Source organism: Polypterus senegalus, chromosome 6 (assembly GCF_016835505.1).
Source record: "Polypterus senegalus isolate Bchr_013 chromosome 6, ASM1683550v1, whole genome shotgun sequence".
Classification (NCBI taxonomy): Eukaryota; Metazoa; Chordata; class Cladistia; order Polypteriformes; family Polypteridae; genus Polypterus; species Polypterus senegalus.
The window spans coordinates 21,199,627-21,221,199 of record NC_053159.1 but is presented as its reverse complement, the minus strand read 5'-3'; the positions used below and the strand labels follow the sequence as shown (position 1 = coordinate 21,221,199).

Genomic DNA, 21,573 nt, shown 5'->3' with positions numbered 1-21,573 from the left:
CAATGTCCTACTTTACATGAATTAGAGGCTAAGATAAACTCTTCATTCTTGAGGGATCAAATCCTTGAAAATGTATGAAGGGGCAGAGAAACACATTGAATTGTAAGGGAATAAATATATTAAAAAAAAGCACTAATAAATTAAACACTGCTCGCTGCCTAAAACTGGGAGCTACTCATTCTAGACAGGCTTCCCTTCAGGAAGGAATGATGCCTCTTAAAGTTCTCTAATGAAAACACGGTTATTAAGGTGGCACCACTGATGCTAGTTCAGTGATGCTCCATTTCTATCAATGGTAGTGTAGTGAATGTGAGAGATTTTAAAATTCCTGGTCCTCATGCTGCTTAGGTCCTGCCCAACTCCAAAGCTCCACTTCCCTAAGAGAATGCCCTTTGGTTTGAGATGCACATCTCTGCAGATCCTTCTTTTCTACCCTGGGGCCTCATGTATACAAACAACATGCTTACACGTGGATAAACACATGTAAGCATTTCTTACACAAAAGTCTGGATTTATAAATCACAAACCTGGCATGTGACTTAAAGTTACAAAAACTCCCCCAGTCCTTCACAGACTTGTAGGTGTTGGCATTTTAGTGACACCAAGCGGCAGGACAACGAAGTAAACAGAAAATCTCATTTCATTTCACATTTCAATGACGTGTCAGTAACCTTGCAATATCCACCCATCCATCCATTTTCTAAACCCGGTTGTTAAAACTTCTAATGGAACAGGATCACTTGATTTCTGTGCGATGGTCTCTATAGGCTCCATTTCAGCATACAAACCCAAGAGGATGTCTAAATTGGCTTATAAGTCAGTCATCATCATGAAAAAGACTTTAAAATGACAGAAAATGTGTTTTGAAGTTTGTCCGTCTACATATTGTAATTGCGGCAAAAAAACGCTTTCTTATTTTAAGAACTTAAAAATGTATGCAATAGCATAACATCCACGTGTGACTTGGATGATTAGGAAATTTGCTCATTTTCATTTTTTTCTTTTTAAATCAAAAGAGACAGATAGCACATTTCAGTTTCCTAAAATATTTTGCAACAGGGTATGTGTGATGTACATTTGCCTAGAGCGCCATGCCTCGGTTTATACAGAAGTTGAAATGAGCTCTTTCAAGCTAAATCTGAAACACTGGACTAGCCTGTAATTGACGAGTTTTTTTCAATCTGTTTGAGGATTTGTGACAAAAGTGAGTGAAAGTGGCTTAGGACAGCACGGACTCTGGTATTCATTCGTTCTTCTGTCCTTTAAACCTGCTTATACAAGGCAGGGGGCAGCTTGAGTCTATCCCATCACAACTCCTGGGCAACAAGGCAGTAGCTCTACATAAACTTTGGCTTTAAAAAAATTGAGGGGAGAAAAAAAACACTATTTGAATTATTTCAAGCTGGCCATTCCTTAATCTCCACCAAATTGGGGTTATTATCAGTTTTATTATTATTAAATTATCAGTAACACCTCAAATGCAAATTCACCGAGTTTTCTTTGTTCTCCCCATGGCTTGAAAATAAAGGCGTCACTCAGGGACACAGCCACATTTATATGGTGATTAGGCTATGAATGTTCAAAAGGAAGTCTTTTTGAAGCCATACATGGTTAATGGTGGGAGGTACCAAGGACTGGCTAAAAACCAGCACATGAGCACACAAGTTTTAACTTTGAAATTTATACAAGAAGAACTTGGTGTGGGATCTGACATACATACAGTTTTATAAAACTGATTTCTTTTGAGCATAAGCAAAATATGGAATCTAAGCAAGGTTTCATGTGAGGCGAGTGGCTCAGACTTTTCATGCACGAGAGGGTTACGTGAATAGATTGTGAGTGTGATGTATTTATGAATTTGAATTCAGGTTTTTACAAAATACTCTTGTTTAATGACTTCTGCACATTTCTTGTATAACGATATGGCAGCTTCAATAGATATCCGATACCTTTTTTTAGATATCAGCAGCATTCAGATCCTTTTCATGTGAAAGGTCTTATTGAGTGAAGAGAGTGCTGGGATTGCTTTAAAAGAAAGTTATCAATACTATCCTCATTATTAACTAGCCAAAAAAAAAAACAAACAAGCAGACAATTAAGAGCAAAATCCAGTGACCGGACGGTTCATTAGGTCCGCCTGTAGCTCATTTCGCTTTAAGAGTAGCAGGAACTTATCTGGGCTCCTTTACAGTACTTGCTGCAAATTGAACAGCACAGGAGTCTTGCTGCAAACAGCCCCCTTCACCTCATCCCAAAGATGCTGTAAAGGTCTGAGATCCAGAGACTGTGGAGGCACACACAAAGAAGGCAATGAAAACTCTATGTCATCTTCTGAGAGCCATTCCCTGAAAATGTATGCCTTGCGACATCATGCTGTAAGTGTACAACCATGTGTGGATAAACTTTATAACCATGATGGGATGAATCTGGTCAGCAATTACATTCAGATGTTATTCAGTTGGAGCCACATCATCACACTACTACCACAAGCATGTACTACTGACAATAAAGAAGATGGTTCCAATGCACCAAATTTCCACTCCTATGATGCAAGGAGAGCCTGGATTAGTCCATCCGAGTTTATTCCAGTTCTCTAGTCTAGTTTTGGACCTGTGCAGAGGCAGTTTATTTTTTGCTGATGACACCGGGATCAGACTGGACATTGTCTTCATTTATGGTGGCATATTTGGGACAAAGTCTGATGAGTGGTGTGAACCGAGATGACCTTCTGCACACCAGCACTGCATTTGGATGCGATTTCCCTGGCTGTTTGCTTGTAAGATTCCTCCCATCTGCTCCATAAGGTGCTTTCACCCACAGGATCGCCTTTCTAGATTTTTGATTTTCACATGATTCTCAGTTAATTTTTTAAACAATTATGCGTGGCAAAACCAATGAAATCTGCGATTTACACATGTCTAAACCAACATCATCATGTCATGCAAAAAAGTCACCAAGGTTCTAGGTCTAGAAATGGTGGTCTGGCTGTTTTATACCACACATCGCTGTCATGTGATGTATGCCGTGTAATTTTTCTAAAGGTGCACCTAAATAAACCATAACCTTAGTGCATATTAAACAGACCGTTGTATAATAACGTCAGTCATGTCACCGGTATGTAAGCATGTGTTGCTTGACAGCTAATCACCATCATCATCATCATCACAGTCGTCTCAATATGTCCTGCTCTTTCAGGTGGTACTCTATTTCTCTCTTTGAATTTGGACATTATCTCCTCAATGTCACAGTATTGTTTGTTATAACAATGCTATATAAACTCCATGAGGTCATACTGTGTCAAAAGGTCCAATTGCAGCCAAACGTCATTGGTGACAATAATGGCAGTAACCCTGGGACTGTTGGAGGATACTGAGGTAAGGGAGGTGCCCAAACTAAAGAACGAAGCCTTATATGTTTTGTTACCAGGAGGGTCTTGGTTTTGACAGACACAGCAGCAGGTTAAAAGGGCAATGGCTGTCGTTGTGGCTGAAACAAAGTCCCACTTGGGGAACCGAATTTGAAGTGGCTGTCGAGACAGACTTCAATAGACTCAGAGATTCTGGTAAACCTTCTGCTGACTTATAAATGGAAAGAGAAATGCTGCTTAGTCCGTTTACAACAAAGGTAGCAACACATTGTTCTGAAGAGGACAGGTGGAAGGAGCACTATGAAGCACTTCTAAATGCACTGGAGACACCTCCTTGGCAAATCCATCAGTTAAGGTTGCAACAGTGGTTATAAAGTTCCATAGTATCAAGGCCACAGGGCTGAAGGAGATCCCAGAAATGCTGAAAGCACTGGATGTTGTGGAGACTTTAGGAGTAACATCTCATTAATTCTGCTTGAAGGCTGGGCAGAGTACCTCACGACTGGCAGATGGGGGCGGTGATCATTATTTATAATAATGGAGAAAGGAGTGTGTCTCCCAAAATTACTGTGGAGTAACACTCCTCACTTTGTTAATGCCTACGCAGGGGGCACTGAAATGGCAACCGTGTCAAAGAGTTGAAGGAGAACTGTGCATTTGGCCATGGCTGTAGAAAAGCAAACCGACTTTTTGTGCAGAAAAGACCTGTCCTGGAAGTTTGACAATCCTGTTTGTGTGTTTTATACTTTGAGAGGAAAGAAAAAAAAAAGAAAGAAAGAGTTATGACCATGTGCTGGCACTGTGGATGTTTGTAATGGTTTGGATTTGTTGTGGCACTCCATTAGTTTAAAACAAGCTTAAAGCCTGCCCTTTCCACAACACCTTTCCTTGCTTGCGTTTGATTGTTCTGCTTAGTATGAAGTTACATACGATAAGGGACATAAACTCTGTTTTTATCAGCTACTGCGTTAACTGCGTGCCAAGGTAGAAGAGAGGCCAATGCTTACCGAGTGTCCACGTTACATTATAAAGTTGAGGTGTCAGCTTTGCCTGCGTGCCCCTAGGACTGCCTCTAGGCTGCGCTACCCGAGTATCTTTTAAACAATTTTCCATATTGAGACAGCACAGTTCTTGTATAAAAATGCCTTTTGTAGTCAGTAATGGTCTTTGGAAAAAAAAAAGCATATGGTATGAATAAAAAAACAAGCCCCCTGCAAATGAAAGCCAGTCAAGTGAAGCAGATTTACCTAATCATTTCCAAAATAATGTTGCACAATAAGAAACGAGTCATATTTGAAGAATGAATTGCTGTGGATGAAAGCCTTCTGTAAATTCATCTGATATATGTAGGCATACACGCCATGCATAATACTGCTAATACTGTTCAGTGTTCACAAATAAGACAGTTCTTGGCAAGATCATTTTTAGAAAGCAGGATAATGAACCACAAGAATGTAAATAAAATGGCATTTCCCTGATTACCATACATGAAGGACAATAAATGTAATTTCAATATTTAAATACAGTATAGACACAAAGGGTAAATATGCACTTGCAGTGAGTGCCACCACACACAGATTTATATGGGACTTGGGGTAGAAAGGTTTAAGGAAACCTGATCTAATTCATTCAAGTATTCCCAGGGGTCAGCAGACTAAATACACATGAAGTCCAGCGAGAAGACATGAATGCAGACTATCAAAAAAATTAAAATTCATATTTTGGCAAGGAAACAAGTACCGTAATTTCAAACAGCAGCCCAGGTGATATGGATACATCATTAAGAGGACAAAGTAATGGGAGAAAGAGCGCAGACAGTAGGGTCGTTTCTTAAATGTTATCTTCCTGTACGTTGATATCATCTGTTTAGTTGTTTAAATTCCTGTGCATTAAGTAAACTTTAAATTAATATGTGATAATCACAAGTGTGATTTAGAGCAAGCAGTTTGTTCACACTAAAGGGTTTTGGTACTTGTGAATGTGTTGAATCTGGCTCTCTACAACTTTAATTTTTTATTCTTTTCTAATATTAAATGTACAATAGCAAGACATAAAATGTAAAGAAAATCCAGCAAATGTTAGCAAAGTTCATTCTGCTGTAAAATCTGGACGACATGCAACGATGGCACTCTTCACTTGGCATGACTGAACGGTTACCAGACAATAAAAAAGATACCAAGCTTCTGGAAACTTTGGATTTTTAAAGACAGAAAACATGGTGGTATGTAAATGTAGCCAGCTAAAGATCAAGTCTGCTCAATCACAGAGTAGTAATGGCACCTCCTGAAATAAATTAAAAAGAAAACAAAAATAAGGTTGCATTGGTGGTCACTTTAACACGTAGCATTGCTCTTAGAAGTAAAAAAAAAATAATCTTCATGTGAAAAAGTTAGCTGCAATTAAATATTCGATTAATCCGTTGTATGAACTACTGTTCTAATTAACACCTTTTATTTATAAATGAACCATTTCAAATACAACTCCATACTGTCATTGCCAATCTGAAACACTTCCCTTTAAAAATCACCTCAATACAGCGGAAAAGGACACAATTTTCCTGCATTGTAACTTACTTTATTTTAATTCCACAAATTATTCAAAAAATTACAAAATACTTAAATGGAGAAAACACAAGACTTACAATTTTCTCAGTTTTCTACTTTTGTTTACATTGTGTTATCCCATGGCAAACTACTAATATATACAATAAGCTTCAAGATATATATATATATAAATTTAGCAGACAGAATTTACATTCTGCTATCGCTGCTGTGAAACAAGAAGCTGGACCATCGACAACACTTAACATCCTGTTTGTAACATGAAAGCAAAAAGACAGAAAAGACCTCTGTGCCCAGTGCATGGTGTCAGATGTACCAGCATACGGCAACGGCCCAGTGAAGAAGGTGGGGAGTAAGAGAAAACGCAGTATTTGTTACCAGCTCCCACAAACAATATGGAAGAATTTAAAAGAAATATAAATAATTAAAAAAAAAATAGGGGGACTTGCACTTTGTTTTTTTTTTTTTAAGGTGTCCAGAAAAAGAGGTCTGTTTGGTGCAAACCCTGCTTTGAGAACTACACGCTAGACAGTAGAGGAGCTTTCAAAGGACAACACTTATAAGAAAAGGGTTTAGAGTTCATTGCCTGTAACTAAAGAAAAAAGAAAAAAAAAAAACAGAATTCCCTCACAAAAGAAAGAAAGAAACTTGGTGAACACAACAAAATGTACATGAACATTACATAGAATTTAACAGTCTACAACAGGGAGTATACAAAAGGGAAGGAAGGAGGAGACAGCTATGCACCACATGAAATGCAGGTCACTAAATGCAGACACATCCAGGACTCGTCCTGTTCTTGTTTGGATAGCCCAGCACTGCACGTCAGTATATGGCGCCTGAATGGTTACTTTTGGTTCAAGAAATGCCCCCAGCCGCTGATCAAGTAAGTCACAGTGAATAATGTAATAAAGTACTGTACTAGAAAGCAAACCCAAACTTCAGCAACGCCTGCCCCGCCCAGTCCAAGTTTAAAATAAAAAGACCAGTTTGTTTTCTACAGTGGTGTCACTCACTCCCAGTTAATCTAAAACACCAAATTTCAAAGGTAAAAACCACAAACGTTCATAAAAAATGCACAGCAGCCAATATTTGTTGACAGTAAAAAAATAAAGAAGAACTGTAAAAGATAAGCAGCAGTAATCATCTCAAAACAGTCGTGACTGATATAAAGTATTCCTGTATAATAACAAGTGTCATTTAGTTTTAAAAAACCTCCTCTATGCACATAAAATACAAGTAACAGCAGACTGAGCTGCCGATTTGTACAGTGGTCTGAAAAACTTTAAAAGAAAAGGAAAAAAAAAAAGTCAGAAGTTACTACACCTGACGTCAGGAAATAACATTTGAGTTCCATGCAGTTAAAAACCGTCATTTTATTTGACTGGGCTGTCAACAGCTTTGGTTTAAGAGACTGTTTTAAAAAATATTTTCATTTTACTCAGAAGTAAAGATTTATTATGACGTGTTTTATCCGATATCTATATGGCTCCTCATTTAAGTACTATGTAAAACATCATTACAAAAATAATTTAAAAAATAAAATAAAATCTCATTCACGTTGGTGTTAAAACAGAGAGCTGCTCGTGGCATTTTCAGACTACAGGAAACAGTCAAGTATTACTGGATAACTGCAGCCATTATAACCTCTGGGCTGCAACCGAGACTTTAAATATGTTTAACCTTCATACTTAAAAGTGGAAAAAAAATACAGAAAAGATGCAAGAGTTAACAAAAGTAAACTCTTAAAAACATAAATAAAAATAAATATCTGAAGTCCACTGTATGTCTGCATTGTAGACCACAAGCCTGAACATAAGGATGGTAAAATGAGTAACCCTAACAAACTCAAAAAGTATAAAATACACAATCTGGAGTCAGTCTGATTTGTTACATCACTAACCCAGCCTGAATTTTGACACATTTGGATAAAACATCACCACCTTCCTGTTTCATTTAATGCCTTTGAGTTCCCCTTTCAAATTAAGGGATAAAGCTCTACAACAATGGTACAGGAGTTCTAGCATCCCTGTTAGGAATCCACATCTAATAATCATTTTCTCTTAATTATGTACAGACTCAAAAAGCCATGCTGCGGACTTTAAATTTTATTATTATTTGTTTAATTCTGAAAATTCTACAATGTATTAAAATAACTGAATTTTACATAGCACTTAAGATTCAGAATATACTGCCTAACCATATTTTTTGCATTTCTTTTAACGCACAGTGACTGACAATGCAGCTTGCATTCTAGCACCTACAAAATGGAAGGGTAGTTCTATGGAATTCTCATGCAGGGAGACACAAAGTCTTTCAAGAATCTTCTCAACTTGATAATTTCAAATGATATTCTCTGCCAGAAAAATAGTGGAAAAAAAGAAACAAAAAATTAGATTATCATCTCCCAGCCTTTCTTTTCCAAGGTTTAAATAATGCAAGACCATTATATGGAATTCCTTTCAAAGGAAAAAGATTTTGTAATTGTTGTCCATTGAAAACAGGTTGTCTTCATGTTACTGAACAGGCTACAGCTGCTTGTCACTTTCTTTCTTCAGTCGGCTAAGATATTAAAAAATAAAGAAACAAAAGATGCATTAGTGGACTAGATACAAAACAAGTGTTATTATTCTTTCTGTTAGTTCTCATTTGTGTTAAACCACTAATATCTTCATAAAATAACTACTTCTGTTGTGTGCAGCATTGACTCCAGGTACAAATACAGCTATGTGCTGCACAACATCTGACCACATACTCGCCTGCAGTCTCACAAGATCATAATAAAGTTCAGAAATCCTGACTGGAGAACGGGGCATAGCATATATATAACTGAACATGGTGAACGTAACAGCCTGATGCACACAACGTGTGTATCACATGCGTCTTGTAGGAAGCTGATGCATTCACTACATCTGGTTATGTCCTCTACGTCCCATTCTTCGACTGAGATTTCTGAACTCTATTATAACCTTAAGGGACCACTGAATGGATGCTATGTGGCACATACAGTAACCGTACACTAAGTATTGCATATAGTGTAGTGTTTGCAGAACATCCAAATCACACAGCATCCTACTTCATATTGTGGATGTTGAGCAGTGCATACCTGTACAGAGCATTTAGTCACTTTCTATACATTGTCACAGCCTTATGCTAAAATCATTACAATTATTTTTCCACTCATTAAGCAGCACTCAATATCCCAAAATTATAAACTGAAAATAGGATTTTAGATTTTTTTTTTAATTAAAAAAAAAAAATGAAATGTCAGTGACACAAGTATTCAGATCCTTTACTCAGTACTTAGTTGTCAGCCATTCCAGTCTGGAGACTTCTTGGGTGTGACACAATTTGCTCTGCACTCCTAGATTTGAGGGACTTCCTGCCAGTCTTCCCTGCACATCCTCTCAAGCTCCATCAAGTTGGACGGAGACAGTTGGTAAATAGTAACTTTCAGGTCTCTCCAAACGTGTTTGACTGGGATTAATTCCGGGCTCTCGATGGGCCACCCAAGGACGTTCCTAAAGTTGTCTTTGCCTTTGTCTTTAAAGTCATTATCATGTTGGCAGGTGAACATTTGGGTCAGTCTGAGGTAAGGATATCTCTGTACTTTGCTCCATTCTGCTTTCCTTTGACCCTGACTACTCTCTCAGTTCCCCACCTCAAACCCCACAGCATGATGTGGTCTCCCCTGTACTTCACTACTAGAGTGTTACTGCACAGGCGATGAATGGTGCTTGGTCTCCTCAAGACATGATTCTAAACTTGTTTTCATCAGACCACAGAATCATTCTCCTTTCAGTCTGAGAGTCCTTTAGTTGCCTTTTCGCAAACTCCAAATACCTTCATGTGTCTTTTACTGAGGAGAGGCTTCAGTCTTGTCACTCTCACATAAACCTTAGATAGGTGGATTGGTGCAGGCTAATTAAAGGAGCAAGCTCAGTCACAGGACACACTCTGGACCCCCTGGAGGCCGAAAGACAGTTAAAACAAAACTGAGCGCCATTATGAACAATGTCACACATCCTCTCTGTGACACAAACACTGAGGACTTTCAGCCAGGAATTATTTAATGGAAGTGTGTCAAGTAAAGCTACTGGGGTTCTTTTATCACAACAGCAATATGTCTGCATAATGCCTCCATGGGGCTGCAACAGCTAAGTCAAGAATTGAACATTTGTTTTAATTTTTCTTGCTTTATAGTCATTCTTGTGTGTTTGTGTATATATTCATATTATTTATTTACTTAATTATTTAACCATTTATTAAATTATTTAAAGAGTTTCTGTAAAATTCCAAATTTCCCTCTGGGAACAAATAAAGTTCTATCTATGGCCCTTCCTGCACAATTGCTCAATTTGGCTAGGTGGCCAGGATCATGGCTGTTCGAAACATCCTTCATTTAAAAGGTTTGGAGGCCACTGTGCTCTTGGGAACCTTCCAAGCTGAAGAATTTGTAAACATGCCTTGATACAATCTTGTCTCTGTGCTCTGCAGGTCATTCCTTAGACCTTGTGGTTTTGTTTTTGCTTAACCTTTGGGACCTTCTGAAGACAGGTGTGTGCCTTTCCTAATCATATCCAATCAATTCAACTGACCAGAGGTAAACGCCAAACAGGGTGGGGAAACATCTCAACAATGACGAATAGAACAAGATGAACCCGTGTCAGATTTCAAGGACAACAGCAAAGGATCAGAATGCTTGTGTCAAAGTTATATTTTAGTTTCTTATATTTAGCAAATTTGTAAAAAATTCTCAAATCGTGTTTTTGCTTTGTCATTCAGAGTGCTAACACAAGTAGAACCTGATGTCTAACGCTGAGAGATTCCGGATGTGACACAACCGCTTCTACTTTACTTGACTAATAAGTTCAATCTTCTGACAACACAGCTCACAATTCTTAGGCTCTATGAAATCCAGTCTGGCAAAGCATATTTATAGGTTTAAAACATAAAAACAGTTGTCTATGTGAGAATCTCTCTCTTTACCCATTACAGCATCAATGAAAGCAAAGTGTAATTTATGCTACAGGATAGGTTACTCATGCTAGATTATGGACAATAGATGTATACCATAGATATTGAGAGATGAAGCAATCACAAAGGGATAAACCAGAGATTTGGGAGGAGAAAAGTCTGTTTTAACAAAATAAAACAGTTAAGAATTACCTGTAATAGTCTTCTTGGCCTGGAAGGGGACCCCCGTGCATATGATGGTGACCATGTAACCACTGCTGCTCCATGGCCAGTCTCTGTAACTCTGCTGATTGAGCGTGCATGGCCTGGAGTTGATGTGCTGCTGACATTGGAGGTGGGAGAGCACCAGGGAGATCTCTGTGATATGGGGTACCTTTAAAGGCAAAGGGGTGTTATTAAATGAATTAAGCTGACCTTCAAACAGCAGACACCCCAGTAATATTAGATTATTTGTGAAGTGTTACAAAAGTTTCTGGAATGTTGGTATCATAACACAAAAGAAAAAACTCAGCACAAAAGAGCAGACATACCGAAAACAGGATGCCTGAGCATGTCATGTTCATGTGGAGGCTGCCCCAAGAGGGGGTTAGGGATTGTACCAGGAGGGTAGGGGAACCTTGCCAAGTGAGGTCCTGCTGCTAATGGGTCTACGAGGGGATGAACAGGTCCTCCAGAGCCTAAAGAAAGGAAAAGCAAAATTAGGATATTATATGGCTCACTAAATTTCTCAACCAAGATCGATAAAAGGATTTTATTCATATTTAGAATTATAATAGCAAAACTTGTTTAACTTTGAATTTGACAGCTCTTTCTACTAGTGACTCCTTTATGAACACCATATTCAGGGCATCAGTGATTATCAGTGCGATTCCTGCAATGCCAATAGTACATGGCACTTCCATGTGTATGCCAATTTACTTGTTTACATACATTTAAACTGCGTAAAATATGGATATATTAGGAAAGTTTTCCTATGCTCTTCTATTATCTGGTGTCATACCATACATGTTAAAATCAAGGAAAGTCAAGATAATTCAGCTGCGGTAGGAAAGACACTATTTTTTAAATTACAAACATTATAAATTCACGTTACAAAATGTTTAAAGAAGAAAAAATTCATGGGATTGTTCACTTCACTACAATTTTGATTAAAGCACACAATGTGAGTGTTTCAATCTTTCTTATAAAATAACTACCACAAAGAAAATCTGCTTTACCTGCAATAGATTTGCTAGGAATAGTAACAACCACATATTGTGTTACACCTACTTTAAGGTAACTACCATCAGGCCGTAAGGAGTACAGCTCATGCATCTGATGTTGCTGTTACCTTTATAGACTTTGACAGCCCCTCACTAATAACAACTTAAGTAGCATAAACCTTTTCAAATAGCAAGGACAGAGTTTCTCCACAACAGAACAGACTTCACTCGCAAAACTACAGTCTTTCTTTGTCCCTGACAAACCTAGCCATACTGATCAGTTTTGGAATGAGAGCTACTGTTCCTTTAGCACGGTTCATTTTATGATGACGCAGATTCATAGCCAGCTGACATTTGTTCTTAAACCTGTGTTTCATTCCAAGCTGACTTTAAATGACACAAATGATTGATCGTAAATAAAGTTAGCATTACATACTTAACATACAAGTCGTTATTTGCTCTGGTGAGACTCACATGTAAAGTAAGGCTTTTAGGAGATGACTGGAGAGAAGACTTGGGTGTTTGGAGCAGCCAGACGTATATTTGCACAGTTCCCTGTGGTTGGTGCTATATTTATCTTAATCACTATGCTAACATGTAACCAGCAATTAAAATAATTGACCTTTAAAACATTCTTGTATTAATATTGAAAGTCTGCCGAAAAAAAATCTGACCACCAGCATAATGTTGGTCACCTATACTAAAACTACAAAAGTATGATTTCTTGTTCAAACCAATGGAAACAGGATATGATACTTGACACTGAAAGGGCTGCTGAATTCTCAAATGCACTTCTAAAGCTATAAAATCCTACATCCAACTGCTGTGCAGTATATATGGAGTACAGCTCTGTCCCTGCATTCCTTTATTGGTGAATCAACTCTCATTTTACAGTCAGAAAATCCTCTCTCAAGGTTTACTGAAACCAATTTTCCAGTAACAGCAGTGACAGTCAGTTTTCTTCTCATTCAATTATGAACTTACCTTGATGCAACGGGTCCTGCTGGTGTAAGTGGAGGTGTGAATGAATATGTGAATGCTGATGATGATGTGGTGTGACATTGAACATCTGGAGTCTTGCTATTGGATCATTTGCCACAGATACCATTCTCTCTGCATGAAGTCTGTCAGCTGCCAGTCTTTCGGGGTAACTCATTTCAGGCCGCAACTGTGGGCCTGCAAGTGCAAGTCTTTCTCTTTCCAATGGATTCAGTCCAGGGTGGAAAGAAGCAAACGGATGAGGCCCTGCCATTGGTGGAAGTGTAATGGGTCCATGCCGTGCAAAATGCTCCATAGGATTAGCACCAGGATGTAGACCTTCCAGTTCAGGGGGCTTCACCTCGAAGCCTGGTTTCATCCTTTCCCTAAGTTCTCTTTCACGAATCTCCCGTTCACGGATCTCCCGCTCTCGAAGCTCCCTTTCTCTCATACCAGGGTCTGCATTGTACAATCCTGGCATGTGATAAGCCAATAATGGATCAGCAGGGTTCAACGAAACAAAGAAAGGGTGATTGCGGTTGGTGGGTGACATAACATGAGGACGAGCATATTCACTTAGTGTGCGTAGAGCTGGAGTGTCTGGTCCAATATAAGGAGGTACTGTAGCAATGGTGGTTGGAGGAGGCTCAAATGAAGCTCGCAAGTGAGGTGGGCCAGCAATCTGAGAGTCCCCTAGCCGGCTTTCGTGGGAGGCAGTAGCTTTCTGAAAATGAAAAAAGTGAAAATTATTTAAAATGAAGACAATAAGTGACAAAGTAAACAAGATAGTTTGCTTACAGTAAAACTTTCAGGCAGTACAAAAATGTCATAAACGTGGGAGATTAAGCCACATTGCCAATATCAATAATAAGAGAAGACTACTTCTAACCTACTCTTGCTGAGCCAGATGTATAATATAGAAATTTTGCTTAAAACTGGATGGGAACAAGGAGACTATTCACTGAATGTCACAAATTTAAAAGATTCCAACGCCTCTTGAAGGCCATGCTTAAAGTAGGGGCAGTGACGCTTTCATTAATTTCAACGAACTGTCTTCAGCAAAAAACCCTTCTAAAAATACGGCCATTAAACATACGTGTTTCGCATGTGTGGGGAGCACATTGCATGTGCTAAAAATAAGCATAACCTTTTACAAAGAAAAAACCTTTCTGTAATACCAGATTACACATTAGCATTCAAAAACATCGATGGACTAGTGGTATAAAGTGAACGATATGTTGTAGCACGTGCAGTCTCCGCTCTCTGTTAGGCAACGACAGTGTCGGGAGTCGATAAAAGCTTGAAAGAATTGGCAGCGATGTTTGTGAAAATATAAATTGTAAAATATGTATTTGAAGTAAATGATGTGTCACACACTGTCAAAATAAGGTGAATTGGACTGCTGTTAAGAAATGAGAATGGAAAGCCATAGGACATGTACATTTAAGTATTTAAAACACCTGATTTGAAACAAAAATGGCTAGACACTAGTAGAGGCATGAACAAGGCTACCCAGCATCCACTGTCTGACAGCACAGAATATAGTCAAACTGTTTTAACATGGGATATTATATATATATATACACACACACACACACACACACACACATACAGTCAGGGATGCCAGGGGCAACGACCTGGCCGGGATGCCGTGAGGGACCGGATGTGGGTCTGGGCCTATCCTGGATCACGTGGGGGCCACGGGTTGAGGGCATGGAAGCCCCACCCTGTAGGGGCCCGTGGTCACCGCCAGGAGGCACCCCAATGCCTTGGGAACCTGTTACCTCAGCACTTCCGTCACACCAGGAAGTGCTGGGGGGAAGATTAAGGAGGGCACCCGGTGAGCTGCCAGGAGAACAGCCGGCACTTCCGCCACGCTGGGGCGTGGCCAACGGGGGAGTGTCGGAAACGACCAGGAGCTCATTCGGGAGCGTATAAAAGGGGCTGTCTCCCTTCATTCAGGGCTAGAGTCGGGTGGAAGGAGGACAAGGCAAGAGAGGAGAGTGGAGGCGGCCCGAAGAAGTGGCATTTGTGGCCAGGACTGTGTTGGGGTTTGTGCACTGATTTTGGACTGGGTCTGAGTGACCATATCTGTAAATATTTGTATAATAAACGTGTGGTGGTGACAAACAACATGTCTGCCTGTCTGTGCCCGGGTCGGCTCCACAACACATAAACAGAGTACAATGCTTATCTGAACAATATTTGCTGCTGTTATGCCACAGTCAAAATGACAAAGACATCATAGCAGACAGAAGCACTTCTCAAATAGATGCAGTGGTCTGCGTGCGGGTCTGTCTGTCTGACTCTCCCCTCACCGCGCCCGTTACATTGTACAAATTAATTATTAAGCTTCAGTTAGCTTGTGCTACTGATCTCCTGAAATAACAGCAATTTCAGCTGTTTATTTTCTCTTGGTTTTAAGTCTTTCTCTTCAGCTTCCTTTTGCTCTGTCCCTGAAATGCCGACTTGATAGACCAGAGGAACTGGGGATGAGTTTTTACGAACAATCCCTGAGAGTACAGCCTGTGTAGTGGCAGATTTCTCCACTTTCACTGTGAAGGTTTCAACGAGTCTGCCTAGACATGTAGTCTTGTCTAAGAATCACGACTGGCCCAGTAAGACTATTTTTACTCATACCAATGAAGTATAAAGCAGACATCAGTAACGTAACAGTGAAGATTAGTATTTAGCATTTTGTATTTAGTAAGCGCTGAAGGGACACACATACACACACACACACACACAAATAGCACATCAAACAACAACAAATTTATCCTACCGCAGCTCTCTCAGCCTCCCTCTCCCGCTCTCGTTCCCGTTCCCTTTCTTTTTCTTTCTCTCGCTCTTTTTCTTTCTCTTCTCTTGCTTTCTGTTCAGCCTCTCTCTTGGCTTTCTCCATAGCCTCTTCCCTTTTTTTTGCAAGTTTTGAACCAGCGAGGGGCGTGAAATAGAAATCCGTTCTTGCACACGTGTTGTAGCCTCGCTCGAGGTGCTTGTAGAACCTGAAATGAAGCAGCACAGAATATCGTTATACTATTTAGCTAAAAGCTGCCACTGCTTCCTTTTACAAGATCATTTACATTTTTTGGATTCTGCTGATTAAACAATTTTGCCAAAGATCAAAAAACAGGTATAATATAAAATATATCAATTATGTGTTTACATGATGTGAGCCACAAACATCAACCATTTTTTTAATTAAACAGTATTTTACATTGTAACTGGTTTTATTGATTTGTGGTTGATTAAAACACATACTTTGAAAGCAGAGTAATAGCATGAATAAAACACAAAATAATAATCTACAAAGCCAGTCTGATATTAAGAAATACTGCTAATAAAGAATAAGTGCAATTTCAGAAACTTTTCAAAAAATTTTCAAAAACAACTGGGAAATGGCTATTAAAGCAACAAATGAACAAAGCATACTATTAAATGACATAACTCACTAACAACTGCTTTATAATGCCTGTAAGAGTGATTAAGCAGTAACATTTAAGAAGATCTGCTATTAGCCCCTAATTAAAGATGACCTTTGGGGGATATTAAGTGCTTTACAATATAAACGAAAAGAAGCACTCGCTGTTTACCACTGCTGTGAAGTGTACACCGTCAATAGATAAAGGAGAAGTTTTAAATTCGGTGCTAAGCAGTTAAACCTGTAAGACACCAACAGGCTATGAAGTGCTAACATTAACAACGCCTTTTTTATTTAATGAAAATGAAAGAAATGCAGATTGTCCTTTTGATTTTCTTTTTAAAAATAAAACATTAAAGTATTCTCTTCTCTATTTCCAAGAAAACAACATTTTCTTATGTGTTAACTTGGTTAATTTTACTGTATATTAATCATTCAGCCTTTAAAAAATCTGGAAATAGATACTGAAATTAAAATTTCATCTATAAGTTTAACTTGACCAAAGATGATGTTGAGGGCATATAAAATGTGAAAATATTCAAACAATAAATAACAGAAAATCATACAATATATACATCAGTGCACAATTCAATATATAAAATCAATGAAAATGATATATAATGTATAAATAATGAATATTTAAAATGGCTAAAGCTGCAAAGTGCCACTTGAACTTTCAATGTAAAAAGCAGACCAACAAAATAAATAAGGCAATTTCAAGACGAGTGAGCACAATAATTTCTATACAGAAAACGGACATCATTTCATTTCAAGCTCCACATTATACAACTTTTCCAGTGATTTTCAGTCATAGACTTCATTAACATAATCTTAGCTATTTGGAGGAAGTCAGTGCCATGTCTCCTGTGAGGCCCGTCACATAATGCGACAAGCCTAGCAACTCAGTCCAACTATTCTGCAATTTGCTCTGATAAAATCGAACCGTTATGATTCTGTCTTTTATCATGGGGCAAGCTCTGAGTGTATGAGAACTGACAACACAAACACTTATTCAGAAATACAATTCATATAATGCAGCAATAAGGAACATGGGAGTTTTGAATCTCACAAACAGAACAAAAGCTCATCTTTCTGATGTCTCGAGCCCTCTGTCCAACAATTCGCCATTAAACACAGCCATAGATACCCAACAATGGAGGACGTTCTTTGTAGAACTGTTCAATCACAAACCACCCCAAGGACCATCAGCTGTGCTGACGCCAAATCTACCATTGATGAAGACAGAAAACCGCACCCTAAAAAACTGCAACGCATCTAGTATCAACAAGGTGATAGCCAAAGCAGTCAAGGGATGGGGAGATATTTTGCTCCATCGACTCTATCTACTTCTTAAGACCATCTAACATCCATCTAACTGCATGGAAAAAATTGTGTCAATGGCAGAAATTCACAGTTGAATTGGTCAAGAAGCTGCAGCATTTGCTTCCCTGAAGTGATGTCTGTGGAAGTGAACCAATCTCGACCAAAAATGAAGTTTGCCTATTCAGAACTCTGATTCTGCCAATCCTCCTGTATGGATCAGAGACCTGGATCAGATTTAGGGGAGCTTGAGGTCTTCTAAATGTGTCGTCTATGCCAGATTCTACAAGTATTTCTATGCGATCATATCCGAAATGAAGAAATTTGACACCGGTGCAAAAAATTGCCAACCACTGACAAGCAGATCCAGAGGCAAAGACTACGTTGGTTTGGCCACATGTGCCGAATGAACCATTATCAATTAGTCCTCCTCTGGCAAAATGTACCCACTCACTGGAAAGTCCAACCATAAGATCCAAAAAAAACCTGGATCAAGCCGGTCAAAGAGGACATGAGAAATCGTATACCTAACATCAAGGAGGCCAGAAACATGGCCATGGACCTCCAGGCATGGAAACGCGTTGTGAGCGAAATACAACAAGCATTGGCACCCACAGCAGCGTAGGACTTAGGAGATGATATAAATTAAACGCCAGCTAGGGATCAAAGAAGAAGAAAGCACACTCATCGATAGCACTATGATGAATGTATTTCATCTATCTTAAGAATTGTTTGATATTTGATTAATAAAAAATAAATACTTGTTTGGAGATTCAGTGTGGCCTAAGTGTTAGTCTCAATGTTACTATTAAAAATGCACAATTTTGTGCCTTTATCAACTATACCCAAACTAAACTACTCATACTTAGTTATAGTCAATTCTTTACAGTAATCAACTGAAAACAATTTGATTTGGTTTTGAGTCCCCACTGAATTATACTGATTTCACACTACATTTTATCTTCTTAATATTTGCTTTGTGAGAGATAATTTCAAACAAGGTGACCAAATAAATAAAAGTCACAAAGCACGCAAGGAATTACTTGTGACAAAATATGAACACTCTAAAGTATATGTTTTCTAAGACTAATTAAACATAAAGACGTTAAACACACTGTATTTGTTGTTTTGTTACTGCAACAATTAAAACGCTTTTCACACCTACACACCAGGAAATCGTCCTGTTGACCACTTCAGGATCTGATTGGGATTTGCTCATTCACACACAACACCGCAATCGTACAAGTCTGATCCTGTGTAAGGAGGCAGAGATCTTGACATGTACTCAAAAGGTCTGCAAACAACAACTGTAGTTTACTTTTTTGTTTCCTCTGCTGTCCACAATAAAATATGTTGGTATGCAACCTTGGTTATTTTAATTATGTATTTTAGTAACTATATACAACAATTACAAAGACATGCTCAAGTAATATACAACACTAAGAATACAAAACAAAAGAGCCATACAAATAGAATAAAATGCAAAGGATTATTATTACTGTTCCATAGAGAGATCGGTCTTTACCTGCATGGCCTACTACTTCATAATCACCAGGGTATGCTGTACCCTTTACTGGTGGGCAAGTGTCTGTTAAGCAGGCAATAACCAGACCCAACAAGGTATTTTACTTTACTGGATAAAAAGTAATTTTCAAACAGCTATCCTTGGGAAAGAATTTCAGCAAAACAATGAAAGATAATCTTTCTTTCATCACCACCTGCATGTAAAATGACTGGTGGGATTAAATGCACATTTGCGTGTTTAATGTGATGAGGCTCTGCCATATTTCATGGCTGCATGGCAATTGTTCTGGCAATGCTCATCTACACAAAAAAGCAGGGAATTATACTAAAGGTACTAAGATTTTCATGACATAGTTCTATGTCCAGACAACATACCTGTACACTCCCGTTACAGCCTGCATGTGTAAAAAGGGGCTTTAAAAGCAAATAACTGGTTGCAGATTTAAGCTCAAAGTAAATTCACACTGAATGTACTGATCACTGTGAGAAAAGTGACACTAGAAAATTAACTGACAGTTCTAAGCAACGAGTCAGTCAAACATCCAACTTGGTTTTACGTGTCTCACTACCTTGTCAAAGAAAAGCAACATACAAAGTATCTCATGATTATAAACAAGTCCTCTGTGAACATTCTGAGCAAAAGGAAGTCACTAATTATATAATCAAAAGCAATCTCAATGAAGAGAATAATTTTCCATACAAATGTGCTTTACAGTCATGGTAAAATACAGAAACTGCACCATGATGTGGCTACTAGATTTACAAATTAGCATAAGTATTAAGTATGTAATAAATACACCTGCTTACCTGGCAGACTGACTGGCATGACTTGGTGTGTTCACAATGGTGGGTTCAGGAGATGGACTTCTTTGAGGTGGTGGTGGGCTCTCCGGCTCCTCTGGTTCATCCATTGGTTCTTCTTTAATTTGAATGGGTGGAACAGTTGAAGAGACCGAACTGGAAGCACTTACATTTGAAGGAAGAGGAGTGGAAATAGAAGCAGGAGGCTGCATACCCGTCATAGAAGAGGAAGCTGATGATGAAGGAGTGGAGGATGGCGGCATGGATGGTGAACATCCAGGAATGAAAGGATGCTGAGGAAATGGTGGTTGAGAAGGAACTTGGTGGGATGTTGAAGAAGGGTGACTTGAAGATACTGGCACATTCTGGGACTGAGTCAGCACAGGAGGCTGGGCAGGAGGCTGCAGTTGCTGGCTCTGAGGCATAAGCTGCAGTGGGGGTGGGTGGGCAGATGGAGGATGATGTGTAGAGAGTGAGCTGAGAGGCTTCAGTGCTGGTGGAGGTGGTAAGTTGGAAGGCATTTGTGGGAATGGAGGAGGCGCAGACAGATGAGATGTGTGTTTAAGAGATGATGGATTCTGCATCTGTGGGATAGGAGTAGTTGGAGGAGGTTTGATATGAGGCATAGCCATAGGTGCTGGAGGCAGAGGCTGCTCTCGTGGAGGCTGCTGAGATTGAGGAGGCGCTTGTGAAGATGATTGAGACTGAGGAGTATGAGGTGGAGGCAGCAATGGCTGTGAATGCCCCGGAGCTGAAGGCTGTGATGATTGAGATGATGGTGTAGGAACCTGAGACTGAGAGGAAGGAACGGAGAAAGGCTGAGGCGGTAGTTGATGTTGTATGTGTGTCTGTGTCTGCAGAGAGTGTGAAAGAGGCTGAATCTGAGGATGAAGAGAAGTGGGCTGGACCTGTGACTGAGAAGAGATATGAGATGGCGACTGAGCTTGCATCAATGTCTGCAGGGGCTGATGTGGTGATGGAAGCCTTTGAGGGTGTAGCTGTGGCGCGGTTTGGATAAGTGGATGAGGCGGTAGGGAAGGCTGAGGAAGAGGAGCAGGAGGTTGCGTAACTGGAGGTGACATCTGTAAAGGTGGTGAGGTACCGATTGACACTGAAGAGGCTGACACCGGTATCTGTGAGAGTGGAGTCTGAGACAAAGGAACATTCTGAGACTGTATTACAGGGTGTTGTGCCTGTAACACTTGCTGTTGTGCAGATGAGTCAGAATCACTCTCATTGTCCCTGGGACTGGGAATGCTAGGGGAGGAGCTGCGATTGTCCTGGTCAATATCTTTTGGATCACTGCTTCCTTCATCATTTACACTGCGGCTATCGGAACTCTCCCCTTCACCCTCGCCTTCACCTTCTGAAGGGGAGTCAGGTCGGTTAATGTCCTAAAAATACAGGAAATTTTTTTTTACC

The 21,573-nt window shown here is 39.3% G+C and overlaps 1 protein-coding gene across 5 annotated transcripts in view; it reads right to left on the bottom strand.

Annotated features, from left to right (window-relative positions):
- Positions 1-5,919: 5,919 nt before the first annotated feature.
- The window catches only part of rerea (arginine-glutamic acid dipeptide (RE) repeats a), a 338,260-nt gene continuing 322,606 nt past the window's right edge, over positions 5,920-21,573 (bottom strand). For all 5 annotated transcript variants that reach the window (XM_039755537.1, XM_039755539.1, XM_039755540.1 and 2 more), the window contains 6 exons: positions 20,158-21,545; positions 15,868-16,090; positions 13,092-13,809; positions 11,436-11,582; positions 11,098-11,278; positions 5,920-8,490 (listed from right to left, as the gene is read on the bottom strand). In XM_039755537.1, the coding sequence (XP_039611471.1) occupies positions 8,457-8,490; positions 11,098-11,278; positions 11,436-11,582; positions 13,092-13,809; positions 15,868-16,090; positions 20,158-21,545 (2,691 nt within the window). In that variant the 3' untranslated portion in view covers positions 5,920-8,456. The remainder of the gene's footprint in view (positions 8,491-11,097; positions 11,279-11,435; positions 11,583-13,091; positions 13,810-15,867; positions 16,091-20,157; positions 21,546-21,573) is intronic.